Here is a 22,567-nt window from a genome sequence, read left to right as displayed (position 1 = left end):
CATTTGTTTTTTCTAGGATTCCGAGCAGTATTCCCACATCGCCACTCAGTAAGGATGTATGTTGATTGTGGAGGACACAGAAAATCAATAATCTCTCGCCCTTTGTAATGAAGAGGAGCAATAATCCTGCCTTTAATTGGAAGGTCTGTACCTCCTGGACTTTGTAATTTGATGTCTGATCGATGAAGGGTCATTGGTTGAGATCATCAGTCAATACGTTTTGTAAAATAAATTTAGAGTACCCAATTATTTTTTCCAATTAAGGGGCAATTTAGCGTGGCCAATTCACCTACCCTGCACATCTTTAGGTTGTAGGGGTGAAACCCATGCAGACAGGGGGCGAATGTGTAAACTCCACACAGACAGTCACCCGGGGCCGGGTTTGAAGCCGGGTCCTCAGTGGCTTAGGCAGCAATGCTAACCACTGCGCCACCATGCCACCCACAGTCAGAGCGCTAACAGCGACTCACTATCAATTTTAAGGGCTGTATTGAAGCCTGGAACTTGCAATGTAGCTGACGATAGTCTGAACTAAGACTATCAACTTGCCTTGGAAAATCTGTAATTTTGTCTTTATCTTGATTTCCCATATCCTGGATGGAGTGTGTTCCTTAAATATTTTCTTGTCTTCTCCCTCAACTAAAATTGTTGGATTTGCAAAAACTCTTGTTCAGTTTTGCTGCACTGGAAGCATTCTGCGCCCTCTGCTGGGCAGTCTTGGCTTTTATGTTGGGTTTTCATGCCACATTGCAAGCATTTCAAAATGTCTGCCAGCAAAGTGTTTCTTTCTCACTCTTTTTCCTGATTTGGTGGGAAATTTCTGGAATGTATAAAGGTGGTTAAGGCAGAGCACTCAGGAAACTCAATGCAACAGGCAGAGTCAACATGGTTTTGTGAAATGGGAATCATGTTTGACTAATTTATTGGAGTTCTTTGAGGAAGTAACAAGTAATGTGGCTAAAGGGAAACCTGTAGATATGTTGTACTTTGATTTCCAGAAGTCAATCGACAAGGTGGCACATCAGAGGTTACTATGCAAAATAATAGTATTAATCTCTGTTTCTAGTGAACTAATCAATCTTCTATCCATGCTAATAATGTACCCCCTTATCTTTGGGCGGCATGGTAGCACAGTGGTTAGCACTGTTGCTTCACAGCACCAGGGACCCGGGTTCGATTCCCGGCTTGGGTCACTGTCAGTGCAGAGTCTGCACGTTCTCCCCGTTGTCATCATATACACCAGTATATCATGGTGCAGACACACTGATGGACATACAGTGGGACCAATCAACATACGCAACACCGCAGCCAATCACCAGTGAGAGCATACGCACTATAAAGACAGGGGAAATCAGAGTTCCCGGTCTTTCGAGTAGCAGCTAGCTAGGAGCACAGAGCTCAAAGCCTGCAACACAGACATTCACCATGTGCTGAGTGCATCAACTGGTTAGGACAAGGCAAAGGTCTTTAGTTAAAGCTGGTATCGTATGTACCCACCGTTCAAGTATGTTTAAATAGTTAACCATTTAATAAAATAGTGTTGCACTACTTCAAGTGTTGGTGACCTGTATGTGATCCAGAACACCCAACACATCATGACACCAGGAGTGGTTGCTTCTTAGACCTACCTGCAAGTGATCTGCCTTCCGCCAGCATTCCCACATTCTGCAACATGGACAACATCAGCCCGCCGCCGCCGCTCCGCATCGCCGGCAACCTCGGGGCCAACTGGAAGATTTTCAAACAGCACTTCCAGCTCTACCTCGAAGCCAAGGACAGGGAGGGCGCCTCGGACACCAGAAAGATTGCTCTTCTCCTCTCCATGGCCGGGGACGATGCCATCCACATTTTCAACTCTCTCACCTTTGCAGATGACGAAGACACGACAAAGTTCAAGACGGTTCTCCTCAAATTTGACACTCACTGCAGCGTAGAGGTGAATGAAAGTTTTGAACGCTACGTGTTCCAGCAGCATTTGCAGGGTAAGGATGAACCTTTCCAATTCTTTTTTTAAAAATATATTTTATTCAAAATTTTTGGCCAACCATAACAGTACATTGTGTATCTTTTACACAGTAATATAACAATATAAATAACAATGGCCAGTTTTTTAAACAAGAAATAAATAATATATAAACAACATCAAAATTTAAAAAACAAAACTAAATGGCAACTGCCTTGTCCCAAATAAATACTCTCCAAAAATACAATTCAGCAGTCCAGTATACAATTACCTATAACAACAACCTATACATATTATACTTATACACTAACATCTCTGAGAGTCCTTCTGGTTCCTCCCCCCCCCTCCTGGGTTGCTGCTGCTGTCTTCTTCTTTTCCATTCCCTCTATCTTTCTGTGAGATATTCGACAAACGGTTGCCACCGCCTGGTGAACCCTTGAGCCGATCCCCTTAGGACGAACTTAATCCGTTCCAGCTTTATAAACCCTGCCATGTCATTTATCCAGGTCTCCACACCCGGGGGCTTGGCTTCCTTCCACATCAACAGTATCCTGCGCCGGGCTACTAGGGATGCAAAGGCCAAAACATCAGCCTCTTTCGCCTCCTGCACTCCCGGCTCTTCTGCAACCCTGAATATAGCCAACCCCCAGCTTGGTTCGACCTGGACCCCCACCACCTTCGAAAGCACCTTTGTCACCCCCACCCAAAACCCCTGTAGTGCCGGACATGACCAGAACATGTGGGTGTGATTCACTGGGCTTCTCGAGCATCTCGCACACCTATCCTCTACTCCAAAAAATTTACTGAGCCGTGCTCCAGTCATATGCGCCCTGTGTAACACCTTAAATTGCATCAGGCTTAGCCTGGCACACGAGGACGATGAGTTTACCCTACTTAGGGCATCAGCCCACAGCCCCTCCTCAATCTCCTCCCCCAGCTCTTCTTCCCATTTCCCTTTCAGCTCATCTACCATAATCTCCCCCTCGTCCCTCATTTCCCTATATATGTCTGATACCTTACCGTCCCCCACCCATGTCTTTGAGATCACTCTGTCCTGCACCTCCTGCGTCGGGAGCTGCGGGAATTCCCTCACCTGTTGCCTCGCAAAAGCCCTCAGTTGCATATACCGGAATGCATTCCCTTGGGGCAACCCATATTTTTCGGTCAGCGCTCCCAGACTTGCAAACGTCCCATCTACAAGCAGATCTCTCAATTGTGTTACTCCTGCTCTTTGCCATGTTCCAAATCCCCCATCCATTCTCCCCGGAGCAAACCTATGGTTATTTCTTATCGGGGACCACACCGAGGCTCCCGTCTTTCCCCTATGCCGTCTCCACTGCCCCCAAATTTTCAGAGTAGCCACCACCACCGGGCTTGTGGTGTATTTCTTCGGTGAGAACGGCAACGGCGGCGTCACCATAGCTTGTAGGCTAGTCCCCCTGCAGGACGCCCTCTCCAATCTCTTCCACGCGCTCCCTCCTCTTCTCCCATCCACTTACATACCATTGAGATATTGGCGGCCCAGTAGTACTCACTTAGGCTCGGTAGTGCCAGCCCCCCCTATCCCTACTACGCTGCAAAAATCCCTTCCTCACTCTCGGGGTCTTCCCGGCCCACACAAAACTCATGATACTCTTCTCAATCCTTTTGAAAAAAGCCTTCGTGATCACCACCGGGAGGCACTGAAACACAAAGAGGAATCTCGGGAGGACCACCATTTTAACCGCCTGCACCCTCCCTGCCAGTGACAGGGATACCATGTCCCATCTCTTGAAGTCCTCCTCCATCTGTTCCACCAACCGCGTTAAATTTAACCTATGCAATGTACCCCAATTCTTGGCTATCTGGATCCCCAAGTAGCGAAAGTCCCTTGTTACCTTCCTCAGCGGTAAGTCCTCTATTTCTCTGCTCTGCTCCCCTGGATGCACCACAAATAACTCACTTTTCCCCATGTTCAGTTTATATCCTGAAAATTCTCCAAACTCCCCAAGTATCCGCATTATCTCTGGCATCCCCTCCGCCGGGTCCGCCACATACAACAACAAATCGTCCGCATACAGAGATACCCGGTGTTCTTCTCCTCCCCTGAGTACTCCCCTCCACTTCCTGGAACCCCTCAATGCTATTGCCAGGGGCTCAATCGCCAGTGCAAACAATAATGGGGACAGAGGACATCCCTGCCTCGTCCCTCTATGGAGCCGAAAATACGCAGACCCCCGTCCATTCGTGACCACGCTCGCCATCGGGGCCCTATACAGCAGCTGTACCCATCTAATATACTCATCTCCAAAGCCAAATCTCCTCAACACCTCCCACAAATAATCCCACTCCACTCTATCAAATGCTTTCTCGGCATCCATCGCCACCACTATCTCCGCTTCCCCCTCTGGTGGGGGCATCATCATTACCCCTAGCAGCCTCCGTATATTCGTATTCAGCTGTCTCCCCTTCACAAACCCAGTTTGGTCCTCATGGACCACCCTCGGGACACAATCCTCTATCCTCATTGCCATTACCTTGGCCAGAATCTTAGCGTCTACGTTCAGGAGAGAAACAGGCCTGTAGGACCCGCATTGCAGCGGGTCTTTTTCCTTCTTTAGGAGAAGCGATATCGTTGCCTCTGACATAGTCGGGGGCAGTTGTCCCATTTCCCTCGCCTCATTAAAGGTTCTCATCAGTAGCGGGGCGAGCAAGTCCACATATTTCCTGTAAAATTCAACTGGGAATCCATCCGGTCCCGGGGCCTTCCCCGCCTGCATGCTCCTAATTCCTTTCACTACTTCCTCCATTTCGATCTGTGCTCCCAGTCCCACCCTCTCCTGCTCCTCCACCTTAGGAAATTCCAGCTGGTCCAGAAAACACATCATTCTCTCCTTCCCATCCGGGGGCTGAGCTTCATATAATCTTTCATAGAATGCCTTGAACACTCCATTCACTCTCTCCGCTCCCCGCTCCATCTCTCCCTCCTCATCCCTCACTCCCCCTATTTCCCTCGCTGCTCCCCTTTTCCTCAATTGGTGGGCCAGCAACCTGCTCGCCTTCTCCCCATATTCGTACTGTACACCCTGTGCCTTCCTCCACTGTGCCCCTGCAGTACCCGTTGTCAGCAAATCAAATTCTACGTGTAGCCTTTGCCTTTCCCAGTACAGTCCCTCCTCCGGTGCCTCCGCATATTGCCTGTCCACCCTCAGAAGTTCTTGCAGCAACCGCTCCCGTTCCCTACTCTCCTGCTTTCCTTTATGTGCCCTGATTGATATCAGCTCCCCTCTAACCACTGCCTTCAGCGCCTCCCAGACCACTCCCACCTGGACCTCCCCATTATCATTGAGTTCCAAGTACTTTTCAATACACCCCCTCACCCTTAGGCACACCCCCTCATCCGCCATTAGTCCCATGTCCATTCTCCAGGGTGGACGCCGTTCTTTTTCCTCCCCTATCTCCAAGTCCACCCAGTGTGGAGCGTGATCCGAAATAGCTATAGCCATATACTCCGTCCCCCTCACCTTCGGGATCAACGCCCTTCCCAAAACAAAAAAGTCTATTCGCGAATAAACTTTGCGGACATAGGAGAAAAACGAAAACTCCTTACTCCTAGGTCTGCTAAATCTCCATGGGTCTACTCCTCCCATCTGCTCCATAAAGTCTTTAAGCACCTTGGCTGCTGCCGGCCTCCTTCCAGTCCTGGACCTCGATCTGTCCAGCCCTGGTTCCAGCACCGTGTTAAAATCTCCACCCATTACCAACTTCCCCACCTCTAGGTCCGGGATACGTCCCAACATGCGCCTCATGAAGTTGGCATCATCCCAGTTCGGAGCATATACATTCACTAAGACCACCGCCTCCCCCTGTAATTTGCCACTCACCATCACGTATCTGCCCCCACTATCCGCCACTATAGTCTTTGCCTCAAACATTACCCGCTTCCCCACTAGTATAGCCACCCCCGTTTTTCGCATCTAGCCCCGAATGAAACACCTGCCCCACCCATCCTTTGCGTAGTCTAACCTGATCTATCAGTTTCAAATGCGTCTCCTGTAACATAACCACATCTGCCTTAAGTTTCTTAAGGTGTGCGAGTACCCGTGCCCTCTTTATCGGCCCGTTCAGCCCTCTCACATTCCACGTGATCAGCCGGGTTGGGGGGCTCTTTACCCCCCCCCCCTTGTCGATTAGCCATCCCCTTTTATCCAGCTCCTCACCCGGTTCCCACGCAGCTGTGTCCCCCCCAGACGGTGCCCTCCCGCCCCGCCCACCCCACCCCATACCAGCTCTCCCTTCTCCCCAGCAGCAGCAACCCAGTAAATCCCCCCTCCCACCCCCCCCCCCCCCCCGCTAGATACCCCACTAGCGTAGTTACACCCCCCATGTTGCTCCCAGAAGTCAGCAAACTCTGGCCGACCTCGGCTTCCCCCCGTGACCTCGGCTCGCACCGTGCGACGCCCCCTCCTTCCTGCTTCCCTATTCCCGCCATAATTATCATAGCGTGGGAACAAAGCCCGCGCTTCCCTTTTGGCCCCGCCCCCAATGGCCAACGCCCCCAGCTCCTCCACCTCCCTTCCTCCCTCCCCCACAACCTGTGGAAGAGAGAAAAGTTACCGGGTCGCAGGATTAACAACATAAAAATCATCTCTCCCCCCTTTTTCCCCCCTCTTCGCCCCCCATATTCGCCCCACCACTTTGTCTCAAACGTTCTTTTTTAATAACCCGCTTATTCCAATTTCTCTTCAACAATAAATGTCCACGCCTCATCCGCCGTCTCAAAGTAGTGGTGCCTCCCTCGATATGTGACCCACAGTCTTGCCGGCTGCAGCATTCCAAATTTAATCTTCTTTTTATGAAGCACCGCCTTGGCCCGATTAAAGCTCGCCCTCCTTCTCGCCACCTCCGCACTCCAGTCTTGATATACGCGGATCACCGCGTTCTCCCACCTACTGCTCCGAGTTTTCTTTGCCCATCTGAGGACCATCTCTCTGTCCTTAAAACGGAGGAATCTCACCACTATGGCTATGGGAATTTCTCCTGCTCTCGGTCCTCGCGCCATCACTCGGTATGCTCCCTCCACCTCCAACGGACCCGTCGGGGCCTCCGCTCCCATTAACGAGTGCAGCATCGTGCTCACATATGCCCCGACGTCCGCCCCTTCTGCACCTTCAGGAAGACCAAGAATCCTTAAATTCTTCCTCCTCGCATTATTCTCCAGCACCTCCAGCCTTTCCACACATCGTTTATGGTGTGCCTCGTGCATCTCCGTCTTCACCACCAGGCCCTGTATATCGTCCTCGTTCTCGGCAGCCTTTGCCTTCACGACCCGAAGCTCCCGCTCCTGGGTCTTTTGCTCATCTTTTAGCCCTTCAATCGCCTGTAATATCGGGGCCAACAGCTCCTTCTTCATCTCCTTTTTAAGCTCTTCCACGCAGCGTTTCAAAAACTCGTGTTGTTCAGGGCCCCATATTAAACTGCCACCTTCCAACGCCATCTTGGTTTTTGCTTGCCTTCCTTGCCGCTGCTCTAAAGGATTCACCGCAATCCGGCCACTTTCCTCTCCTTTTTCCATCCGTATCCAGGGGGGATTCCCTTCTGGTTTACCGCACAGTGCTTTTAGCCGTTAAAATTGCCGTTGGGGCTCTTATTAAGAGCCCAAAAGTCCGTTCCACCGGGAACTGCCGAAACGTGCGACTTAGCTGGTCATCGCCGCACCCGGAAGTCCTTTCCAATCCTTTTTAACGCACCTCCGCATCCTTGCGCAATCTTGCAGCTACGGGCCCACCTCCGACTCCATGATACGCGACCAGATCGTTTTCGGTGTTCAGTCGGACCCCCTACGTCAGCAGCTCCTCAAAGTAAAGCAACTCAGCCTAGCGACCGCCATCGAGACCTGTGTCCTACATGAAAATGCCACCAGTCGGTACTCCCATATACAAGTGGCTGAAATGGCGCGGCAAGGTCCCCACGAGGCGGAACGGGTCCAAGTGATTGAGCAGCCTGGATGAGGGTGGCCATTTTGCACACTTTTCGCGGACTCCCGCGCTTGCACGCACCAAACGAGGGGACGGCGACATGCAGGACCCCACCGCACATGCGCGATGGCGCAGCGAACATGCTGATGTCACGACGTGCGGCAACTGTGGCTCCGCCCATTTAAAGCGGCAATGCCCCGCAAAATCTCGACAATGCCTACGATGTGGAAGACTTGGCCACTATGCTGCCTGCTGTTGAGCAGCTCAGCCTACCAACTCATATCGCTTCAGCCAGCCTTGCAGGAATGTTCGGGCAATTCAACCCACGGTCACCGAGTCCGATTCCGACCTACCACACAGCAGTGACACTGAGGACCCGAAGGCGCCTTTTCGAGTCGGTGTCGTAACGAAAATGGGCTGTCCCCGAAGCAAAGACACCAGCCGCTGTCGGTATACAGCATCGATCCAGACGATGAGTGGTGTGCCACCCTGACGGTCAACTGGTCCCAAATACGATTCCGCCTGGACACTGGTGCCTCCGCCAATCTCATGGCGTGGTCTGCTTTCCAAAGCCTTCGTGCCAAACCAACCATTCTCCCATCGGCCTGCCAGCTATTGGACTACAATGGCAACATCATTCCTGCTACCGGCTCATGCCAACTCGAAGTGACGCACAAGTCACGAAAAGCCATCCTTCCTTTCGAGATTGTGGGCTCCTTGAAGGACCCTCTGCTTGGCGCACAGGCGTGCAAATTGCTAAACCTCATTCAAAGAGTTCACTCTCTCTCTCCTGATGACACGTCTGGCTTCCAGGATGCTGACTTCAGGGCACAACTCAACGCCATCATCGACCAGCACCGCGACGTCTTCGAAGGCATGGGCACGCTCCCATATACTTACAAGATCATACTCAAACAGAACACCACACCTGTGGTGCATGCACCTCGCAGAGTCCCAGCACCCCTCAAGGACCGCCTCAAGCAGCAGCTGCAGGACCTCCAAGACCAAGGGGTGATCTCCAGAGTTATGGAACCGACCGACTGGGTCAGTTCCATGGTGTGCTTAAAGAAGCCTTCCGGCGAGCTCAGAATCTGCATTGATCCAAAGGATCTGAATCGCAACATAATGAGGGAGCATTACCCAATCCCCAAGCGCGAAGAGATCACATACGAGATGGCTCGTGCCAAGCTCTTCACCAAATTTGACGCCTCGAAAGGATTCTGGCAAATTCAACTAGACAGATCCAGCAGGAAACTGTGTACCTTTAACACCCCTTTTGGCAGATATTGTTACAACAGGATGCCGTTTGGGATCGTATCGGTGTCAGAAGTATTCCACAGGATCATGGAACAAATGATGGAAGGCATTGAAGGTGTTCGCGTCTATGTTGACGACATAATCATTTGGTCCACCACCCCGCAGGAGCATATCAGTCGCCTCCAGCGCGTGTTCAAACGCATACGGATGCAGGGACTACGCCTCAACAGAGCCAAATGCTCCTTCGGCCAGACGGAACTCAAGTTCCTAGGGGACCACATCTCCCAGCTGGGTGTGCGGCCGGATGCGGACAAGGTAGCTGCCATCACAGCCATGAAAAAGCCAGAGGACAAGAAGGCAGTCCTCCGATTTCTGGGCATGGTCAACTTCCTAGGGAAGTTCATCCCTAACCTCGCCTCATACCACAGTTCTCAGGAACCTGATCAGGAAGACGACAGACTTCCAATGGCTTCCTGCCCACGAGAGCGAATGGACAGAACTTAAAACCGAACTTACCACGGCCCCAGTATTGGCCTTTTTTGATCCAGCGAAAGAGACAAAAATTTCGACCGATGCCAGCCAATCTGGCATTGGGGCAGTGCTCCTGCAACGTGATGGGGCCTCATCATGGGCTCCCGTTGCATAGGCATCACGCGCCATGACCCACACGGAACAGCGCTACGCGCAGATAGAAAAGGAGTGCCTGGGCCTGTTGACCGGTGTCGTCAAATTTCATGATTATGTGTACGGCCTTCCCCAATTCACCGTCGAGACCGACCATCGCCCGCTGGTCAATATAATACAGAAAGACTTGAACGACATGACGCCTCGCCTCCAGCGCATTCTGCTCAAACTCCGGCGATACGACTTCCAGCTCGTATGCACCCCGGGCAAAGACCTGATCATAGCCGACGCTCTGTCCAGGGCAGTCAACACCCCATGTTACCAAGCGGGATTCATCTGCCAGGTTGACGCCCATGTGGCCTTCGTGGCCTCCAATCTACCGGCCACGGATGAACGCCTCGTCCAAATTCGCCGCGAGACTGCGGCTGACCTCCTGCTACAGCGTGTCATGCGCCACCTAACAGACGGGTGGCTCAAGGGTCAATGCCCTCAGTTCTACAGCATCAGAGACGATCTGGCGGTAGTCGATGGTGTCCTCCTGAAGCTGGACCGCATTGTTACCCCACACAGCATGCGCCAGCTTGTCTTGGAACAGCTACACGAGGGCCATCTTGGCGTGGAGAAGTGCCGCCGACGGGCCTGAGAGGCAGTGTACTGGCCCGGCATCAATGACGACATCGCCAACACAGTGCTCAACTGCCCCACCTGTCAGCGGTTCCAGCCGGTCCAACTACGTGAGACCCTACAGCCCCATGACTTGGTCACGTCCCCTTGATTCAAGGTTGGCATCGACCTGTTTCACGCGCTGGGCAGGGACTATGTTCTGATTGTAGATTACTTTTCAAACTACCCGGAGGTGGTACGTTTGCGCGACATCACATCGTCTGCAGTCATCCGTGCCTGCAAGGAGACCTTTGCTCGTCGCGGCACCCCACTCACTGTGATGTCGGACAATGGCCCCTGCTTCGCATGCCAGGAATGGTCCAACTTTGCCAGCTGGTACAACTTTGTGCATGTGACATCCAGTCCCCTGTACCCCCAATCCAACGGCAAAGCGGAGAAGGGCGTCGACATAGTAAAACGGCTCCTCAGCAAGGCTGCCGATGCGGGATCCGACTTCTACCTCGCCCTGCTGGCCTATCGCTCGGCCCCACTGTCCACTGGCCTGTCATCAGCCTAGCTGCTCATGGATCGCACCCTGAGGACGACGGTGCCATCCATTCACGTCCCAGACCTCGACCACGTTCCAGTCCTTCAACGAACGCAACTGTCTCGTGCACAGCACAAGGCGGCTCATGACGCCCGTGCAGCTGATCTCCCTGCTCTGGCTCGAGATGACAACGTCCGCATCCATCTTCCAGATCGTGGCTGTGGTTCTTCGGCAGGTGGCTCCCTGCTCGTTCCTGGTTCATCTACCGGATGGTTCCATTCTGCGCCGTAATCGGCATGCCCTTCGTCTCGTTCCGCGCTCGCTACGTCATCCTCCGCCAGTGCCACGCCCTCCTGTTGTCCCTGACCTGGACTAAGCAGAGATTCCGGTTACTCTGCATCCCCCTCACTCTGACGCAGTCCAGCCCGCTTCTCAGCTGGTGGCTCCTGACGCACCCTTGAGGCGGTCAACCAGAATTCGTTGCCCACCTCAGAGACTTAATTTGTGAACTTTGCACTAATGGACTCTCTGGTCTGTTCTGTTCTTCTGTTTAATCGTTCAAGTGGTTTGTATCAAGTGGATTGTTCATCTCGTTATTTGTGTGACACACTTTTTTTCTGTACCAGGCACCTTCCCATGTAAATAGCTTAGTTTTATGTACATAGTCTTGTAAATATTTTGCACACACGTAGTCAGGAACATTCACCACACACTATTTATTGTCACGCAGGCACATTTTTTTTCTATAAAAGGGGGGGATGTCATAATATACACCAGTATATCATGGTGCAGACACACACTGATGGACACACAGTGGGACCAATCAACACACACAACACCGCAGCCAATCACCAGTGAGAGCACACGCACTATAAAGACAGGGGACATCAGAGGTCCCGCTCTTTCGAGTAGCAGCTAGCTGGGAGCACAGAGCTCTCAGCCTGCAACACAGACATTCACCATGTGCTGAGTGCATTAACTGGTTAGGACAAGGCAAAGGTCTTTAGTTAAAGGTGGTATCGTATTTACCCACAGTTCAAGTATGTTTAAATAGTTAACCTTTTAATAAAATAGTGTTGCACTAATTCAAGTGTTGGTGACCTGTATGTGATCCAGAACACCCAACACATCACCCGTGTCTGTGTGGGTTTCCTCCGGGTGCTCTGGTTTCCTCCCACAGTCCAAAGATGTGCGGGTTAGGTGGATTGGTCATGCCAAATTACCCCATAGTGTCCAAAACATTAGGTTGGGTTGCGGGGATAGGATGGAGGTGTGGGCTTAGGTAGGGTGCTCTTTCAGAGCCCCGTGTAGACTCAATGGGCTGAATGGCCTCCTTCTGCACTGTATCTATGGAATTCCTTGCCCAGTGAAGCAGTAGAGGCTCCTCCATTAAATGTTTTTAAGATAAAGATAGATAGTTTTTGAAGAATAAAGGGATTAAGGGTTATGGTGTTCGGGTCGGAAAGTGGTGCTGAGTCCACAAAAGATCAGCCATGATCTCATTGAGTGGTGGAGCAGGCTCGAGGGGCCAGATGGCCTACTCCTGCTCCTAGTTCTTATGTAAGTTCTATGATTCTATGATACTTTTGTGCCAAACAGCAGAAGCAACATACAATATACAGAGCTAAGCGATCCCACAACCAATTAAACTCACTGGAGGAGGATGCTCCATAAATATCCCATCCTCAATGATGCAATGGGACAGCAGAGCAGTGCAAAATGATAAGGCTGAAACATTCGCAACAATCTTCAACCAGAAGTACTGAGTGGATGATCCATCTCAGGCCCCACAGCATTACAGATGTCAGTCTTCAACCAATTCAATTCACTCCACGGGATATCCAGAAATAGCTGAATGTGTTGGATACTGCAAAGGCTATGGGTGCTGACAATATTCCGGCAATATGATTTTTGCACCAGAACTTGTCATGCCTCTCACCATGCTGTCCCACTAAAGCAAAACCCACATATGTAAAAGAACACATTAAAAAAAAATCCTAAATCACCTTCACCATTCCCCCTGCTCTTGCATCTCTTCAGATTATTACCACACACATCATACTGCCTATCCTTGTTGTTTTTCACAGGATGTAGGCGTCACATTTTGTGGTAATCACCACTGTTGTATATATTAGATGTGTGGTAAGGCTCCAGTACCACAGGTACGGGGGTAGTCCCTGCCTGCTGGCTCCGCCCAGTAGGCGGAGTATAAATATGTGTGCTCCTTATACAGCAGCCATTTCACCAGCTACTGTAGGAGGCCACACATCTTAGAGTAATAAAGCCTCAGTTGTATTCAACTCTCGTCTCTGTGCAATTGATCGTGCATCACATTTATTGCCCATCCCTCTCATTGCCCTTGAGAAGGCAGTGGTGAGCTGCTTTCTTGAACAGTGCAGTCCATGTGGTGTAGGTACACCCACCGTGCAGTTCGGGAGGGAGTTCCAGGATTTTGACTCAGTGAAAGTGAAGGAACGATGATACATTTTTGCAGAGAGGAATTTCCAGGGGGCGGTGTTCCCGTGTGTCTGCTACCCTTGTCCTTTTTCATTAAGATAAGAGTCAACCAGATCGCTGTGGATCTGGAATCACATGTAGGCAAGACCAGGTAAGGAACCAGATGGGTTTTTACAACAATGATTTCATGATCATCATTAGACTTTTAATTCCAGATATTTTATGGAATTTAAATTTCCCCATCTGCGGTGGTGGGATTTGAACCTGACAAAACATTACCCTGGGTCTCTGAAATACTAGTCTAGTGAAAATACCACTATGTCACCACTGTAAAGGTTACAGGGGTTTTGAAGGTGATGCTTAAGGAGCCTTGGTGAGTTGCTACAGTGCATCTTCTAGGTGGTACACACGGTTGCTATTTTGTGCCTGTGGTGGAGTGAATGTTTGCAGATAGGATGCGTATCTCGTGGGCTGTTTTGTCCGGAATGGTGTTGAGCTTGAGTATTGTTAGAGATGCACTCATCCAGGCAAATGGAGACTATTCCATCACACTCCTGACTTGTGCTTTATGGAGATGGTGAACAGGCTCTGGGGAGTCAGAAGGCGAGATACTTGCCACAGGATTCCTAGCCTCTGACCTGCTCTTGTAGCCACACATTTACATGGGTAGTCCAGTTCAGTTTCTGCTCAATGGCAACCCCCTCGGGATGTTAATAGTGAGGGATTCGATGATGGTAATGCCATTGACTATCAAGGGCCCATGGTTAGATCCTCTGTGGTAAGAGATGGTCATTGTCTGGCACTTGTCTGGGGCAATTGTTACTTGCCACTTGTCAGACCAAGCCTGGGTAGGCTAGGAATCCTGTGGCAAGTATATCGCCTTCTGACTCCCCAGAGCCTGTTCAGATCTTGCTTTTTTTTTCTTCAAAAAATATACTTTATTCATAAAATCTATCATAAACATTACAGAACATTTCGAATTGTCTTGACTGTACATTTCCATCAGAGTTACACATTTCCTTGACTTTCTTCCATTCAATTTTGATAACATTACACACATATCGCTCTTTACGTTACAATTCCTTCTTAAACATTTACATTGTCATGTTTCTTTTATACATTGGAGTGTTAATGGCCCAGACCGGGGGGGGTTTACACTGTTACCCGCCCCTCGGTGTACATTTGCTGGTAAGACCTTACACAGTGGTCTTTCCCCATTGCGCCTTGGCGGCAGCTGCCCCAAGCTTGAGTGCGTCCCTCAGCACGTCGTCCTGGACCTTGGAATGTGCCAGTCTGCAACACTCGGTCGAGGACAGCTCTTTGCACTGGAAGATCAGCACGTTTCGGGCAGACCAAAGAGCGTCTTTCACCGAGTTGATGACCTTCCAGCAGCAGTTGATGTTTGTCTCGGTGTGTGTCCCTGGAAACAGTCTGCATTTGGACATGGACGGTTTCAGAACCTGAGGAATCATGAATGGTGCTGAACGATGCGCAGTCATCAGTGAACATCCCCACTTCTGACCCTATATTGGAAAGAAGGTAATTTTATCCTAAATGCATATTTGCACACTCACAATAAAGTGCATTTGCCTTTTAACTCTATTTCCTCTTCCACTTACTGTCCTGGTCATTATTTACTACATTGTAGTTCACCCAAATTCAGATGTTTTATATAAAACAATAACATTTCTCGAAGAACATTGGTCTTAATGGCTGGAATAGATGGGAAATCTCAAGGAACCACCAGGGGGCGGGGCCGGAGTCGGCAGGAAGCGACAAGTCCCGGATGGATGGACCGTTCGCCAGTCTGAAAGATGGCCGCTGGAGAGGAAATGACGCCACAATACCGCGTGCAGCCTTTATATTTCCGGTTCCGACAACCGCCATTTTCCTTTTCGGTTCTGACAGTCAGCGGAACAGGTGAGAAACCCAGAGAGAGAGAGAGCTGGGGGAGAGGGCCCGGGGAGGGAGCGAACCGGGAGAGAGGGGGACAGGAGAGCGAGAGAGAGAGAGCCGGGAGAGAGAGAGAGAGAGGGGATAGAGTGGGGGAGGCCCGGGGGGGGGGGGGGGAAATAGAGTGGGGGAGGCCCGGGGGGGGGGGGGAAATAGAGTGGGGGAGGCCCGGGGGGGGGGGGGGAATAGAGTGGGGGAGGCCCGGGGGGGGGGGGGAATAGAGTGGGGGAGGCCCGGGGGGGGGGGGGAATAGAGTGGGGGAGGCCCGGGGGGGGGGGGGGGAATAGAGTGGGGGAAGGCCCAGGGGTGGGGGGGGGAATAGTGGGGGAGGCCCTGGGGTGGGGTTGGGGGGGGGGGGGGAGATAGTGGGGGAGGCCCAGGGGTGGGGGGGAATAGTGGGGGAGGCCCAGGGCTGGGGGGGGGGGAATGGTGGGGGAATAGAGTGGGGGAAGGCCCAGGGCTGGGGGGGGGGGGGGGGGAGGAGAAGAAACAGAGTGGGGGAGGCCCAGGGGTGGGGGGGGAGTAGTGGAGGAGGCCCTGGGGTGGGGGGGGGTAGTGGAGGAGGCCCTGGGGTGGGGGGGGGGGGAATAGAGTGGGGGAGGGCCCAGGGGTGTGGGGGGGGGGGAAATAGTGGGGGAGGCCCTGGGATGGGGGGGATAGTGGGGGAGGCCCTGGGGTGGGGGGAATCGTGGGGAGGCCCTGGGGTGGGGGGGAATCGTGGGGGAGGCCCTGGGGTGGGGGGAATCGTGGGGGAGGCCCAGGGGTGGGGGGGGAATAGTGGGGGAGGCCCTGGGGTGGGGGGGAATAGTGGGGAGGCCCAGGGGTGGGGGGGGGGAATAGTGGGGGAGGGCCCTGGGGTGGGGGGGGAATAGTGGGGGAGGCCCTGGGGTGGGGGGGGAATAGTGGGGGAGGCCCTGGGGTGGGGGGGAATAGTGGGGGAGGCCCTGGGGTGGGGGGGAATAGTGGGGAGGCCCTGGGGTGGGGGGGGATAGTGGGGGAGGCCCAGGGGTGGGGGGGGAATAGTGGGGGAGGCCCTGGGGTGGGGGGAATAGTGGGGGAGGCCTTGGGTGGGGGGGAATAGTGGGGAGGCCCTGGGGTGGGGGGGGGGGGAATAGAGTGGGGGGAGGCCCAGGGGTGGGGGGGGGAATAGAGTGGGGGAGGCCCTGGGGTGGGGGGGGGGGGAATAGAGTGGGGGAAGGCCCAGCGGTGGGGGGGAATAGTGGGGGAGGCCCAGGGGTGGGGGGGGGAATAGAGTGGGGGAAGGCCCAGGGGTGGGGGGGGGGGGGGGGAGAATAGTGGGGGAGGCCCAGGGGTGGGGGGGGGGCATAGTGGGGGAGGCCCAGGGGTGGGGGGGGGGCATAGTGGGTGAGGCCCTGGGGTGGGGGGGGAATAGTGGGGGAGGGCCCAGGGGTGGGGGGGGGAATAGTGGGGGAGGCCCAGGGGTGGGTGGGGGGGGGGGGAATAGTGGGGGAGGCCCTGGGGTGGGGGGGAATAGTGGGGAAGGCCCTTGGGTGTGGTGGTGGGGGGAATAGAGTGGGGGAAGGCCCAGGGGTGGGGGGGATAGAGTGGGGGAAGGCCCAGGAGGTGGGGGGGGGGAATAGAGTGGGGGAAGGCCCAGGGGTGGGGGGGTGGAAGAGTGGGGGAGGCCCAGGGGTTGGGGGGGGGGAGAAATAGAGTGGGGGGGCCCAGGGGTGGGGGGAGGGGGAGGGAATAGAGTGGGGAGGCCCGGGGGGGGGGGGGGGGGGATAGAGTGGGGGAGGCCCGGGGGGGGGGGGGGGAGAATAGAGTGGGGGAGGCCCAGGGGTTGGGGGGGAATAGAGTGGGGGAGGCCCAGGGGTGGGGGTGAATAGAGTGGGTGTGGCCTAGGGGTGGGGGTGGTGGTGGGGGGGGGGGGGGAAACCGGGTGTCGGGGGGGGCCGAGTGGGGAGGCCCAGGGGTGGGTGGGGGGGGGGGGAATAGAGTGGGGGAGGCCCAGGGATGGGTGGGGGAGGGGGAATAGAGTGTTTGGGCATTTCTATGGCTATTTTGAGAGGAGTGGGTTGGGATTTTCTGGGTGTGATTGCAGTTTTGACCCTGTCTCAAACCCTCTCTGCTTTCAGGCAAGATGCAGATTTTTGGTGAAAACTCTGACTGGGAAAACCATCACCCTTGAGGTGGAACCGAGCGACACCATCGAGAATGTGAAAGCCAAAATCCAGGACAAGGAGGGTGAGGGAGGAGGGGTGTTTGGGTGCCAGTGTGGGAGGTGGAGGATGGAGCTGAGGGCTTTGTGCACTGGCAGAGGTTTGCAGGAGCCTAGTTGATGCTGCTGATCTTGATCCTGAGTTCAGTTCTGGGCTCCCTGCCTCCCGAAGGAGTTTTGTCTTTGGAGAGAGGGTCACCAGAATGGCACAGGCTTTATAAGGACTAAAATTAGGACATGTTGTATAAACTGGGATTGTATTCTCTTGGGTTCGGATTTTGTGGTTTAATTAGGTTATATTTGAATGAAAGGATGCAGTAATGTGACCCGACTCCCTTGTGGGGGAGTTCAGAACCCGAGCCTGATTATTCGGGGGCAAAAGCAGAATGATCTGTTCACGCACACAGCAGTGACAATCCCAAAATGCTGCCAATTGAAGACCTTAATTCATTTCTTTAATTGTGGAACATAGAATTGAGATGAAGATCATGTTGCTCACGGCCTGGTGTTCATTGTGGGGTGGCGGGTGTTGTAAATTTGTTTGTTAATCCTGTGTTTTGATGCAGGGATTCCCCCGGATCAGCAGCGTTTGATCTTCGCTGGGAAGCAGCTGGAAGATGGACGCACCTTGTCTGACTACAATATCCAGAAAGGTCGGTACACCACGAATCTTCACCATCGACAGTCTCTGTGTCTGCATGGGTTTCACCCCCCCCAAAACACCCAAAGATGTGCAGGTTAAGTGGATTGGCCATGCTAAGTTGTCCCTTAATTGGAAAATAAAATTGGGTACTCTAAATTTATTTTTAAAACTGAATCTTTGCCATCTTTCGTTAGATTGGGATGTGGGGGGGGGGGGGGGGGGGGGGGGGGGGGGGGGTTCTAAATGGGTGGGTTCATTGCCCTTGGAGGCAGGAAGATTTTGAGTTCACTTTGATCAACTGTGGGCAATATTGAGTTTTGCTTTCTCACCTGACCACTGAAATGTTTTGATTTTCACTCAGAGTCGACTCTGCATCTGGTGCTGCGCCTGAGGGGTGGTGTCCTGGACCCCTCCCTCCGAGTCCTTGCTCAGAAATACAACTGTGACAAGATGATCTGTCGCAAGTAAGTAGCAACGTAGGAGAGACCGTCTTGACGTGGAGTATGTGGGGTGGTGACTGATTCCTGTGCATTGATTGAATCTGGGCGGTGTGGCTGCAGTCGGTGATATTGCCACCTGTTGTTCTCGCAACAGGAGGAGGCCATTCAGCCCCTCAAATCTGTTCTACCTTCAGCTAGATCATGTGTGTGATCTGTATCTTGAGTCCATTTACGAGCTCTTGCACCAGGTCAGATCCAGATTTTTGTGAGCGTGATTCACTGACATCAACCCTGAACAGCCTGCACCTAATTTTAAAGGTTTTTGTCTTTTATTCTTTCTCTGGGTGTGGGTGTTGTGGGCAGGGCCAACGTTTGTTCCCATCCATAATTGCCCTTGAACTGAGTGGCTGGCTAAGCTGTTTCAGGGGGCCGTTAAGAGTCAGCCACATTGCTGTGGGCCCAGAGTCACACAAAGACGGCAGATTTCCTTCCATTAGTGAACCAGATGAGTTTTTACCACAAGATAAGTTTCATGGTCACTATTACTGAGACTAGCTTTATATTCCAAATTTAGTAATTGATTTTTATATTCCACCACCTGCCGTGGTGGGATTTGAACTCGTCTACCTGTAATGTTCTTCGATTGGGCTCGTGTGAACAAAGAACATTAGACTTTGTTTTATAAACAACGCTATTTATTACTAACACTATATCAACAAACAACTAAAATGTCTAAGATAAAAATAAATGTTTAACACTAACTTACACTAAGATACTACTGAGCTGCTCTAATCTGCGACTGCTATCAACTCCTTCCAAACCCCTTTCATGGTACATCTGGGACTCTGTACTCGCCCCACCTGCTGGTCGGATGTTACAACTACAACAGTAAAACATATGACTTAATACACAGGCAAACATAGGATTTGCAGTGATGATGAATTACTCCTATTATATACAGATGATAGTCTGGCTATCATCACAGTACCCAGAGATTAGCCTAGGCCTTTGGATAACTACTTCAGTGACTTTACCACTATGCCAGCACTTCCTCTTTTCAATGTTGGCAACTTTTTTTCTCTCTTTCTGGAATCGCTATCAATCTCTCTCAAACATTGTAATCAATAATTAACTCTAATTTTCAACAGATCCTCATAATTTAACCCTTACCTGGTCTCATTCTGATGAATCTGCGCTCACACTTACCGTGCCCGTTGTAGACCCTTGTGATTGAAGGAAAGCATTCCATTGGACTTTTTTGGACCTGTCGACTTTTCTAAACTTGATCTCCGATGACTATCGGCTCCATCGCCATTCCGAGCTTCTCACCATTTAGAAAGAAACTGATTTTAGGTTGTTCCTTGGGTGACCTCGCTTTCTCCACATGTACTCTTGTCAGCCACACAATCTAACTTATCAATGCCTCTTTGCAACTGAACTGCTCCCATTTGCCCTGGTGATTTAGACTGGAATCAAAAAAAACCTCTCAATTTGTGGGTGACTTCATTGGGGGGGTGGGGGGAGAGAAAGAGACTAACAAATGACAGGACGACTTGAATAAACTTGCAGAATGGATAAATAAAATCAACACTAATAAATGTGACCTGGCATGCCTTGGAAGTAAGAATAGGAGGAGTCAGATTAGAGCCTGGGTATGGTGGAGAGTCAAAGGAATCTGAGTACAAATACATCAATCACTGAAAATTGCTCCACAGGTTAGCAATGCTAGGAAAGAAACCTGTTGGGTTTTGTTTTATTTTTTTAGATGGAGCCAAGTGGAAAGTTTGTGCTGAACCGTAAACTTTTACTACACTTGAAGTGTGTCATTCTGGCCACCGTATTATAAAGAGGCTGGGTGGGTCTCTGAGGGCCAAGGGGGTGCCCAAAAGTGGTCTTTAAAGTCCTGAAAGGTTTTGATGGAGTGGATACAGAGCGAATGGATAGATTTAAAGAGAAATTGGACAAATGTGAAACATATTAAAGAAAGGGAAATAATACTTGGAAGGTTTGGATGAGGAAAGATGGGAGGAGGCTCGAGTGGAGCATAAACACCAGAATGGCCTGTCGTACATCCTGTGTAATCCTAACTCAGTAGTGTCAGCTTTGGATGTGTGGTTGTCTTGTAGTTCTGTTTCCCAATGGCCCGGTGTTGTGGGGCCAATACGGATCTTATGCATTTTCTGATGATCATCTTTAACCGCATGTCTGCCTCCCCCGCAGGTGCTATGCCCGTCTGCACCCCCGTGCATCAAACTGTCGGAAAACAAAGTGTGGCCACACAAACAATCTGCGACCCAAGAAGAAGCTGAAGTAAATGTTGGGCACACTGTCCATGTTAAACTTGTGTTTGTGCTAAATTTCCAATAAAAGCACACATTGAGTCATTCGTTATTTGCCACGTGTCTTCGGGTGCATGGTGGAGGTGATCAGGTGTGGTGGGGAATGGGAGAAGATGTGGGAGGGGGGAACTGGAGGGTGAAAGGTTCATGGGGCAAACAGATGTGGGCGGTAGGAGTCTTGGGATGGGTGGGGGGGGGGGGGCGGTTCAGCAGGGGACATGGAAAATAGGTTTTGATCCTTTGGGGCTGCTCCACCATTCAATATGACCCTCTCTCAATGTCATACTCCTCGCCCCCATGCCCCTTTAGTCCAGAATTCTAAAATATATTCCGTGACTTGGCCTCCAAGCCTTCTGCGGTAGAGAATTTCGCAGGCTTACCACCCTGCATCTGTCTGACAAGCCCTGGCAGAATGTTCATAGAATCCCTATAGATTGCAGCAGGAGGCCATTCGCTCCATGAGTCTGAAGGCACACCCTACTTCGGCCACTCCACCCTTCACACACCTCAACCATTTAACAGCTATCTGCCCGCACCCCCCCCCCCCCTTCAGAATGCTGCTTCCGCTTCGAGTCCCTCCACATTAAAAGGATCCGTCTCCGCGCTACCAGGGAGGCAAAGGCCAGGACGTCAGCCTCTTGCTCCCGGGTCTTCTGAAACTCCAAAGATCGCCACCTCTGGAATCGGCACCACCCGTGTTTCTAGCACCGTGGACATTGCCCTCGCAAACCATGCCAAAACCCTCTAAGCTTCGGGCATGCCCAGAACATGTGGACATGGTTTGTTGGGCTTCCCGCACACCTCGCACATCTATCTTCTACCCTGAAAAATTTGCTCATCCTCGTCGCTGTACTATGTGCCCTGTGGACCACCTTAAATTGTATTAGCCTAAGCCTGGCACATGATGAAGAGGAATTGACCCTGCTTAGGGTGTCCGCCCATAGACCTGCCTCTAACTCTCCTAGCTCGTCCTCACACTTGCCCTTAAGCTCCTCCACCGGGGTTTCATCCGCCTCCCAACAGCTCCTGGTAGATAGCCAACACCTTCCCCTCCCCCACCCAGGTACCGGAAGCTATCCTGTATCCCCCGTGACGGCAGCAGCGGAAAGGCCGGCACCTGTTTCCTCAGGAAGTTTTGCACTTGCAAATATCTAAAATCATTCCCTGGCGGCAGTTTAAATTTGTCTTCCAATGCCTTCAAGCTGGGAAAGCTCCCATCTATAAACATCCCCCATCCTTCTAATTCCTGCCCTCTGCCAGCTCTGGAACCCGCCATCCAGCCTGCCCGGTACAAACCTGTGGTTACAAATTGGGGCCCAGACCGACGCACCCTCCTCCATTGCCCCCAGATCCTCAGAGCTGCCACTACCACCGGACTTGTGGAGTATCGGGCTGGCGAGAACGGCAGAGGTGCCGTTGCCAAAGCTCCCAGACTGGTGCCTTTACATGACGCCGCTCCCAGGCCGACCCCTCCCCATTACCCACTATTTAATCTTGGCTATATTAGCCGCCCAGTCGTGGTTGCAGAGGTTCGGCAGCACCAAACCCCCCCCCCCCCCCCCCGACTGCGCTCCAACAACATTTTCTTCACCCGCAGGGTTT

General features: G+C 52.0%; 1 protein-coding gene across 1 annotated transcript; it reads left to right on the top strand.

Moving 5' to 3' along the window:
- The first annotated feature begins 15,222 nt into the window (after positions 1–15,222).
- Positions 15,223–21,017, top strand: LOC140395770 (ubiquitin-ribosomal protein eL40 fusion protein-like). The gene is made up of 5 exons (XM_072483927.1): positions 15,223–15,315; positions 17,461–17,569; positions 18,110–18,196; positions 18,548–18,650; positions 20,847–21,017. Exons 1-5 carry the CDS (start codon positions 15,223–15,225, stop codon positions 20,938–20,940), a joined length of 486 nt encoding a protein of 161 aa, XP_072340028.1. The 3' UTR covers positions 20,941–21,017.
- Positions 21,018–22,567: the final 1,550 nt, after the last annotated feature.

This window comes from Scyliorhinus torazame, chromosome 18, assembly GCF_047496885.1.
Source record: "Scyliorhinus torazame isolate Kashiwa2021f chromosome 18, sScyTor2.1, whole genome shotgun sequence".
Lineage (NCBI taxonomy): Eukaryota > Metazoa > Chordata > Chondrichthyes > Carcharhiniformes > Scyliorhinidae > Scyliorhinus > Scyliorhinus torazame.
The sequence above is the reverse complement of the archived record's forward strand: the minus strand, read 5'-3'. Positions and strand labels throughout refer to the sequence as shown.

Bases quoted from the DNA above. Each gene is read 5' to 3' on its own strand.
- LOC140395770 (XM_072483927.1), top strand. From the start codon at position 15,223: ATGGCCGCTGGAGAGGAAATGACGCCACAATACCGCGTGCAGCCTTTA. The intron at 15,316-17,460 runs GTCAGCGGAACA...CTCTGCTTTCAG, and splicing joins TTTCCTTTTCGGTTCTGACA to GCAAGATGCAGATTTTTGGT. The intron at 18,651-20,846 runs GTAAGTAGCAAC...CCTCCCCCGCAG, and splicing joins GACAAGATGATCTGTCGCAA to GTGCTATGCCCGTCTGCACC.